The sequence below is a fragment of the Diospyros lotus genome, chromosome 9 (genome assembly GCF_014633365.1).
Source record: "Diospyros lotus cultivar Yz01 chromosome 9, ASM1463336v1, whole genome shotgun sequence".
NCBI lineage: Eukaryota > Viridiplantae > Streptophyta > Magnoliopsida > Ericales > Ebenaceae > Diospyros > Diospyros lotus.
The window spans coordinates 6,374,116-6,384,595 of record NC_068346.1 but is presented as its reverse complement, the minus strand read 5'-3'; the positions used below and the strand labels follow the sequence as shown (position 1 = coordinate 6,384,595).

Here is a 10,480-nt window from a genome sequence, read left to right as displayed (position 1 = left end):
TATTCTGCTGGAGAAGTGGCAGAGTCTCATCAAGGAGATTGTAAGGCTTCATGGTCTACCACGGTCCATTGTATCTGATCGGGATAAGATCTTCATGAGCAAATTCTGGGAGGAACTGTTTCGTCTCCAAGGCACCAGGCTCCTATGCAGCACAGCTTACCATCCACAAACGGATGGTCAAACGGAGGTGCTGAATAGGACATTGGAGACATACCTGCGTTGCTTTGCTTCTTCCAAGCCTAAATCTTGGTTTGTGTGGCTACCATGGGCGAATTGTGGTACAATACTTCATACCACACAGCCTCTAGAACTACACCTTTCCAGGCCGTCTATGGGCGTGAATCGCCAGCAATACTTAAAGTTGAAAGGGGCTCCACACCAGTTTCAGTAGTGGAACAACAGCTTGTCGAGAGAGACCACATTCTGGAGGAACTGAAGGCACAGCTACAAAGAGCTCAAGCTATCATGAAGAAGGGGGCTGATATGAAGAGAAGAGCAGTGAAGTTTGAAGTAGGGGACTTAGTTTACCTAAAACTAATTCCCTATCGTCGAAAGTCATTGGCTGGTCGTACTAATGAGAAATTGGCTCCTAGATTTTATGGTCCGTTTGAGGTGGAGAGGAGGTTGGACCTGTGGCTTACAGGTTAAAGTTACCTTCATCTTGCAGCATTCACCCAGTATTCCATGTATCCCAGCTGCGAGAAGCCAAGGGGCATTGCAAGCCGCGGTGGATATTCCCAATCAGTTAAGTGCGGAGCTAGAGATGCTGGTTGAACCAGAGGCAGTGTTGGGAGTCAGACCAGGCAAAGGAAATAATGTGGGAGGTTTTGACGTTCTGCTGCAATGGAAGGGGTTACCACCATTGGACGCCACTTGGGAGCCTTTCAACCTCATTCAACAGCAGTTTCCTGGTTTTCACCTTGAGGACAAGGTGAAAGTGGGGGGAGGGAGTGATGTTAGGCCCCCGGTTTTGCATACTTACTCTAGGCGTCACAAGCAGCTGAGGGGAGTTGGAAGTACAGCTGGAGGAAGCTTCGACCAGCATGTGCGCGAGGGATAGGATAGATATTTGGCTGGTTTGTGTAACAAACCAGCAGACACGCCTGCATAACCAAATACGGTTATGCAGGAGAGAGAGGGGAATAACAGCATATAAAAGGGGTAGGAAGAGAGGTAGAGAGGGGGGAAGAATTTGGAGTAATTGTAGGAGAGTTCTGGGCCTCTCGAACGCCCAGTTGCTGCTGTACTTACTTTTATTTTCTGTAATTCTAATTCTGAAATACAATTCAATCCATTTCATCCATTGGAGATCCTTCCCATCGGTTGGATCCCATCACATAGCTAGTATCTTACTTCGATCGGCTGACACCCCATGTTGAGATATAATATGGCCTAAATATTCAATTTCTAGCTGCCCAAACACACTTCTTCCTGTTGGCAAAGAGCTGGTTGTCCGCTAGTACCTTTAAGACACAACGTAAGTGTTGTGTATACTATTCAAAATTCCTGCTATACACCAATATGTCATCAAAGAATACCAACACAAAATGCCTCAAATATGCTCTGAAAATGTCATTCATCTACGATTGGAAGGTGGTTGGCGCATTCGTCAGCCCGAAGGCATTACTAGGAACTCGTAATGCCCTTCATGAGTCCTAAAAGCGGTCTTGGGAATATCCTCAAGCTTGACTCTAATTTGATGGTAACTAGATTTCAAATCGAGCTTGGAGAAGACCATAGCACCATGCAACTCATCAAGTAACTCCTCGATCATGGGAATGGGAAATTTGTCCGGGATAGTGACATTGTTCAAGGCCCTATAGTCCACACAAAAATGCCACCCTCCATCCTTCTTTTTTACCAACAACATCGGACAAGAAAATGGGCTAGAACTAGACTGAACAATTCCAGCAACTAACATCTCTCCCACCAACTTCTCAATTTCATTTTTTTGCAAATAAGGGTGTCGGTAGGGCCTAACACTAACCGATGTGGTTCCCGAAACCAAATTTATGGCATGATCCTTCCTCCTACAAAGTGGCAGCCGTTTGAAGGGCGGGTTACTCCATCTCCCATTGGCCAATGATCGACATGGGTTAGTAGGACTAAATGTCATCGGTTTGGGGGGCTACTGTGAGTGTGGCAGAATTTTCCCTTGCTAGTAAGTCGAAATTGGGTTCAGAATGGCATTCCGTTGTTCGAACCTGATCCAACTACACCTCCACGAACCACTTGATTCCGCTCCTCTATATGATGAGCTAAATCCATCATCTGCTCCAAGCCCCTTGGCCTCAACACCCTCAACTCAGCCTTGATATCAGGTTTTAAACCATTTATGAAATGCCCTTCCAACATGGCTTTCAGCAGGTTCTCAAGGGGTGATGCCAATGTCTTGAAGCATTGGTGGTACTCCATGATAGTTCCCTTCTGTTGAAGGGCTAGAAATCGCTCTTTGACGGAGCCTTCTTGGGTGGGTCAGAAATGACTCCTCAATAGCACTTTCAAGCCCTCCCAATTCCTCATCCTTTGTTGCTTTTCTTTCCATTGGAACCACGAAAGTGCAGCACTCTCCAAACACAGTGTTGCTATATCCAACTTCTCATCATCACTCAGTCCATTCACCGCAATGTACCGTTCAACTAAGAATATCCATCTGTCAGGATCTTCGCCTTCGAAGAGGGGCATCTCCGATCGCCATCCCCCATCATAACCACCTGCTTTAGCTCATTATACTCCTATTTTCGATGTCTCCTCGGAATCCTGAGCAAATTCCAGTGGTTGGTCTCCCAACTTCTCCTTGTTCTTCCTCTCATGTTCCTATTCTTCCCACCTTTTTCTCATCCATGCAAACTGCTCCAGCATGTTCGCGACATTCTTCTCCATTGATTGAACCTCACCCCTCATGGCATCAACTCCCCGTTACATGCCTTCATCCTCATTTCCAATTCGCCAACTCAGTCTGTCAAGTTCACCATCAGAATTGGTGATGCTCTGATACCAAATTGATGAGAACTAGAAAAGAAATCACTAAATCTTGGATTCGATTCACCAACTCCAATCAAAATTACAAGGAAAACTAGGCATTCAAGAGGCCCTTAACTCTCCCTAAGAATTGAATTCCAAAATTTTCCTCCCCTTCCTACAAATTTCTCCTCCCCTATATTCTCTTCCCTTCTCCTCTAATCGAATTCGAATTCGGACCTGTTGGGTTGTTACACAACCCAACGATTTTCCTACTCTACCCCTCCACACATGGTTGGTTGTTATGCTAGCCAACCAATTTACTCCCCTACCCTTGCCCCTTGGATTGTCTTTGATACATCCATTGGATTGGGGGCCTATCAGTCAATCCCCCAATTTAAGCAATGATAACACCAAAGCTTCTTTTAAGGCATAGAAAGTGATTATTTTGTCACTTCACAAAAAGAGGTTAGAGCTGAAAAGACGTCAATAGAGCTTAAACTGAAAATTGGATTATCAGCAACAAAATATTTAGTAAACCTAATTTACTTTTTAGAAAATATAAGTATTTATTAAAAGTAAAATAGACCCATGAACTTGCTAGGATGAGCGAAGGACTAAAAAGTAATGGAACATACTAACTATATCAAATCAAAGAAAGAGAAGTTAGCAAGGGGAGTTAGATTTAAAAAAAAAAAAAACTAAAAGGATTCAGCTCAGTTTCGTAGAGGATTCAGTAAAAGTAAGCAGAAAATGTGTATTTATATAACTTCACAGCTTCATGAACACATAACTTTTTTTAGGGTGTTTAAGATGGTAAAGAGCCGTAGATAAGAAAGCTACCAGAAATATGAAAATTTAACTTCTTGTAGCATGAGGTAAGCTCAAAATGTACATTCAAAACAACCAATTGATTAATCCATGAAAAACTGAAATCTTGCCAATTATTAGCCTAACTTAAATAGAAGTCCGGCCAGAAACATTATTTAAACTCAAATACTAGAATAAATAACCAACTTTATGAAGAGAAAATACCCTACTTTGGTAACCCAGCAAACAAGCCATCTTCTTCCCCCTCATTATAATACACAAGGGAACTTTTTCCATGCACAACACCATAAAGGAGCGCGTATAATTTTCCCTGAAAATCAATACATCAGTTTTATGAAGTAATAAACATGTCTAATTACCCAAGATGCATCCTCCTCCCCCTTTTATCCAATAGGAAGGAAAAAAAAAAAGGAAAAGGTCATGATACCCATAAAATTATATTGAACAAGTACATAAGGTTCAGCTCTGCTCTACAGCAGGGGTGTAAGGGAGGAACTTTGAAACATCTCAAAAGTATGCTTTGAGCTTATTTTTCATCTCACAGTTGATACACAACAAAAATTTAAAATATAATAGAACTCATCAGAGTTTTCTCACGATTTTTGTAATTGCTTATGCCAATCATGCTTAAACATCTTATCGCCATTTTGAGAATTTTTAATAGTGCAAAGTCATTAAGTTTTGTCCCATGGCCTAGACACAAATGCATTACTGTTATGACCCTAGGGTTTGGCTAGGGTTTAGATGGAAAATTGAGAAGAATTCGGGAGACAACAAGAATAGAAGTGGAATAGAGAGGAAGGGAGAGAAGAGCACAAAGATGCGAGAGAGAAATCTTAGAGAGAACTGAAGAGAGAGAAGCATTCAATCAATTATTACTTAATATCCTCCAAAAGAGCCTCTCGGGTAGCTTATATAGCTACTCTCATTGTTAGTGCTTTCAGTTATCATTTGTAACTGAAAGTATTATAACTTCTCATCTAAAACAGAAATGTAACTAAATGAATACAAGAAAAAATACAAATCAGTAATTGCCGCATGCTTAATGACCGTTGTATCCTAGGGTCATGACAATTACAAACTTCAAAGTCCTTGGAGCAATGCTTTTAATACCATAGCACTCTACTATCAGCAGGCAGATCACCAATTATCTCCCTCAAAATTCTATAAACAGTAGTTTCCAGAGGAAAAGTTGATTCTTATCCAATTATATTATACTAGGAAGTTTAATGTTAGATCAAGTATTTTTACTTTTCAGCTATTCTTTTTTTTTTTTTTTTTTTTGGGGGGGGGGGGGGGTTCAGGGAAGAACCTAGTCAGTGTGATCATCTCCCATTTTCTTCCCTTAACAATAAATCTTATAAGCAATAAAAGGCAGATCATAGTCAAATCTCTCTTTTCCTTTTTCTTTTTAATCTTGTTTCTGTTACAATGTGAAGGAGCATGTTGCAAGTTCTCATTCATATTGAACATTGCATTGATTTTCAAGTTCTCATTCATATTGAAAATTAATCCTGAGATAATATTCATGTTGAACATTGCATTGATTTTCTTTGCAGAATTACAAAATTTAGTTCAGTAGAGTGCACCAGATCAACAAAGGCACTTTTGCCAGCTATACTTTTCAAACTAAATTCCATTTCCATTCTTACTATGACCTAGCTTCTCACAATGCCCTATATTAAACTTTTTTCCTCCTCAATTCTTCATTTTATCTTTGGTGAGTCTCTATGTGCAGTTAGGAAAAAGAAAAAGATCGAAAGCAAGGTATTGTATTGCTCTTGTGCCAAAAGGCAACTGCTTGCAATCTATAATTAGTAATCTTTCAATAAAGGCGCCAAACCATATGGTAGTTGAGAAAGGAACATAGGAAAAGACTCTAGCAAGTATTTCTCTGTAAGAAACCGTTCTAAACATGAAGAACCACACCTGACTTGAATTCTTGGTTGGCATTTTGGGGGCTTAAAATACTAAGCTTGTAAGCACTATGCAAACTGGGGCCATCTTCTTCTTTCTTTTGTTCTTCTTGGTGGGTGTGGAGGGGGTTGTTAACGTGCAAGCGATCCAGTAATGAATTATTATTACTTTTCACAGCATTTGTCAACTGTGTGTGTATTTAATGCAAGGAAATCCTAAAGATCAAATGGGTCAGGATTCACAAGGAACCAGAATCTTCACCCAAGCAGGAAGTAAAAATTGCAACCAAGACTAAATTAAAACTACCCACCTCCAAAAGCCTCCCCGATACACTGGAGTCCCATGCACACACCAAACAAAGGTGTGGTAGGTCCAAGTTCCAATACAGTTTGCAACGATATTCCAGAATCTTGGGGTGCACCTATAACAAAGAACAACCATGTTCATTATGAATTGATTGTCATCAAAGATTAAACACACTGGTTGTCTTTACCTGGTCCAGGGGATATAAGCACTCCTCTTGGGTTTTTTCTATAAAAATGATAAAGAGAACACAGATTATGCACATAATCAATAATGTACACTGTACAGAATAACCAACAAGGGAAATGTGATAGCAGCACATGCAAAAATCAGTAAACAAGCATTTCAAACATGAGTCTTACTTCTTCAGCTCATCGACAGTAAGCTCGTCATTTCGGTAAACCTCAAAGTTACAACCAAGCTCTCCCATATACTTCAAAACCACAAAAATAATGTGTTAGTATAATGTTATATGCATCAATAATCAACATCCACACCCCCACCCCCAAAGAAGGGAAAAAAACAAAAAAGTAATTGATAACAAACAATTTCCTGGAAAATCTTCTTTGTGCTACCATATTTCTTTGCAAACCTTGCTCCCTTAATCAAAAAGATTCAAAGAGAAGGGAAATGCAACCCAACCTGTTGGCACATCCCAATTCAGTTCTTATGATTTGAGAAAAATCAAGCTAGAAGGCTAGATCATGATAGATTGATATTGCTGGATTGGATAACCAAATCCACATTTCATACTTATGACCATTGTTAATAAAACCGAACCAATCATTTGACTGGCTAGGGAACTGGTTTACTCGTTGAATCACTAGTTCAAAAATTGAAATATAACATCCAATAACGTCATTGCTCAGGTTATATAAATGAATAATTGACAACTATTAACATTTAAAAAATTACAATAACATAAATTAATTAATCACCAATTAAATGTTCAAATTTTGTAATAACAAACTAATTAAAACACAAGGGTAACTAAGTTTTTTGAATCTCATCATCACAATACATACAAATAAAATTTGATATAAACTACTGGTGACAAGGGCAGGCATTTAGCAAGAAAGACACTCAGGATTTGAAGCAAATATTTGGCACTTACATTGAGGATTTTAAGGAAGGAGTTGGGCAGTTTCAATGTTCAATTTTTGCTTCCTCCCCCTGTGGGGATTCTTTTCACAAAAAGTAATTTGCCCCTCTATTAAAGAAAAGCAATCTTTAAAAAATTGTGGTTTATTTTGTAATTTTTGGATGAAAATTAACTCCGGTTGGTATATTTGCTTTTACCAATTAACAAAAAACCAGCCATTTTTTAATGATTTTGACTTGTTTATACACAGAACAGAAGCATCTTGATGACCTGTTCAAGGTGCAACCAGCCAATCGAGTCTGATTTTAGTAACTATGCGTATGACCCAATTTTTAAGCTTTTTTTGGGGGGGTTAGTTCTGATCAAACAGGGTAAATAAATATTGTGACAGTAGATGTGTAGACGTTGACTTTGTTGATCAATGGGCAGTAAAATCATAATTTTTTTTTACCTCAAGCTAATAAATGTAATCAATAGATGTTTAAGCAGTATCTTAAATTATTAAAAATTGGAATAACTAATTAAATGTTCAAACTTTTTAGCTCAAGGTAATATTTTTATTGATCAATGGGCATTTAAATTATTAAATAGTTTGGCTCCAGCCAACTAGATGGGATCTCTTACACCCTGTTCTCTTTCTTGTTTTCAAGCCGTTTTCAGTTTTTCAAAACAGTGAAAACGTATTTACTTTCATATTTTCAAACATTTTTGAAAATAAGGAAAAAATTTGTAAAGAAAACTCAAAAATACAAAATGACGTTTTGACTTATTTCATCACAAACACGCTCAAAATTTCCAAAATGCTGAAACTCTATAGATAAAAAGAACGTGTTTTCAGCAATCTCAAAATAGACACTCAAAACAAAAAACTGAAAATAAATTTAAAACTCGAAACTGAACACAAAAATACAAAAATAACAGCCCCTTAGTCTTTCTTGGGTGGCATGACAAAATTCAAAAATTAATTAACCATATTAGACAAGTGCTTACTAATTGCTTATTCGGATGGGGGTACTGAGGGGGAGGGAAAGGGAGGCTCTTTCCTTGTTTGGGAGAGAGTTTCATAATGAAACCAAAGGGAAGGGAACAATGGCAACCTTACAGTTGCTACCAATGTTTTACGGGCTAAATGGTAAAATCAATAAAATATTTGTTAATACTTTCCCTTCTCAAATATAAGTCTAACCCCTTGAAGGGTAAAAATAATAAAAATGAAGTAAGGGGATGGCAAGGGACCCTACCCACCCCTCCCATTAAGAACTCCACCCCAAACAGATTTTTTTTTTTAAATACTAAAAATTTAAAAGCTTGTTTAAAAAATATTACGGCTTTCAAACTATTACAATAATGCTATTCTTTCAAGTCAGCATCCGCGTTGGATCAATGCCAGTGTGGGCATTTTAGCCACATGATACTCACTCTAGGGAGGAACAAATTCCAAAGTAAGTCGCTCCACCCAAAAGCAAGTAACTCCTGGCCATTTTAGCCACATGAAACTCACTCCTAGGAGTAGCGAGTAGCTAAGCTTAGCAACTCGCCCCTCTTAGAGCAAGTAACTCAGGATACACTACAACCATACAATGAGGGGGTTGACTTGGAAGAATTTGCAGCATTTTTATAAATAATTTGAAGGCTGTAGTAATTTTTTAAATAAGTTACTATATTTTAGTATTTAAAAAATTTAAAGGAAAGAGTTTTCCATCCCCATCCAAGAAATGGGTTAGGATTTGTATAACTTTAGAATTTAGATTTTAGATTTTATGTATGATACGCCTTATCTAGATTTTATCTTTTATTTACAGATCTGTTTACAGGTTTGAGTTATCTTTTAGTTTTAGCCTATAAATAGACTTAGGATGTAGTCAGAAAAACTTCTTCTCTAATTCTTCCCTAAATAGCCTATAAGTAGTTTTAGCCTATAACGTCTTCTCCTTTTCTTTTATTTTCTTCCCTAATTCTTCTATTCTCCTTCAAGCTTCTGAAATTTTATTGGCAGTCCCGACAATATATGCCCTTCTTATAAAGCCAAATGAAGTAGTTTACCCAAGCAAGCAAAATAAATCTTCTTGACACTTGAAGTATACTAACACGTGCAAAATAACATGTTAATTCAAGGAAACGCAATATCCACTAGTAATTACTGTGCTTTCCTTCCGTAATACCATATGCTCTCCTTCTCAAAATTATTATCACGCAAGAATTTATCTTTGGTTCAGTTCTTTCCGGAACAAGGGGAGAAATATTTTAGTAATCGGGGCAAACAAAGTTTGCTAAACTTAAAATATGCATAGAACACGTACGACTTCCCTCGATAATAATTTAAATAAAAACAGACCAAAAACAAGTACAAAAGACAATGAGTTTGGCGGAGCATAAACTAAGCCCTTAATTATAATTCTGAGACCAATTCTATATCCAATATACTCTGAAGCAGAAATCGAATCCATAAAATCATTTGGTTGTTCTCCAAGTCGACGCGTAAAATTATGTTTTGAGTAAAGATTTGTTAAGAAAATGAAGGCAAAACGAATTTAAGTATACCTATATTATAGAAAATCGAACCAAAACATGACCTATTATCCATTCATTCAGCTCAATCTTAGTCCCGTCTCTTTTACTTCCACAATCTAAACTTCCGTATCTTTTCAAGCACTCTCTCAGAAACAACCAAATAGGCAAACTGAAGTGAAAACGAGGCAAACCTGGCACAGATTGTAGGTGAAGCTATCGTAATTGTCGATAACCACAATCGGACTCGTCACCTTCTCCTCGGTCACGGCGGCAGAGGACGCCGCGGTGTTGTCAGACACGGCCAGGGGCATTCTCCTAACTCCAGCACTCAGCAAACACGAGACATGGCTGCAAGATGGCTTGTGTGAGGGAAAATAGACTCTGGAGAGGACATGATTCACCGAGAGATTTGCTAGGGTTTTAATCCCCGGCGGCGAGAGTTTCCGCTGCAAGAGCGCCGACTGGGATACGCTTCCGGCGTTCATGATTCCGGCTTGCCGAATCGATTTGGAGATCGGGGGGGGAGGTTGGGGTATTTATACGAGTGGAATTGCGGGAAGCATGGAGAGTTCCGTGCGCCGCTCTGCACCAAATCGATTTCTGATTCATGCACATGAAGTCCGGCCCCTTGTAAGGATTCCCCTTTTTTTTTCACGTTTGATTTTGGTTGGGTGGGGACCTTTTTTTTCCTATTTTGGCAAGGATAAAAGCAAAATCACGTGTTTTTGTCAAGAATTTAAATTTTTAATTTGTATTAAAATACCGTAAATAATTTTGATCAGCTTAATTTATACAATAATTTATCTAATATAACATATCATTAATTTACTAACACATAAAGAAAGTCCAGCACAA

At 38.4% G+C, this 10,480-nt stretch overlaps 1 protein-coding gene across 1 annotated transcript; it reads right to left on the bottom strand.

The window, feature by feature from the left end:
- Positions 1-3,972: 3,972 nt before the first annotated feature.
- LOC127809128 (anthranilate synthase beta subunit 1, chloroplastic-like) lies at positions 3,973-10,246 on the bottom strand. Its single transcript, XM_052347829.1, is given in 6 exon segments — positions 3,973-4,081; positions 4,083-4,102; positions 6,020-6,130; positions 6,203-6,240; positions 6,375-6,445; positions 9,817-10,246. Coding segments are annotated over 6 exon segments (618 nt in total). The 5' UTR covers positions 10,111-10,246; the 3' UTR covers positions 3,973-3,997.
- Positions 10,247-10,480: the final 234 nt, after the last annotated feature.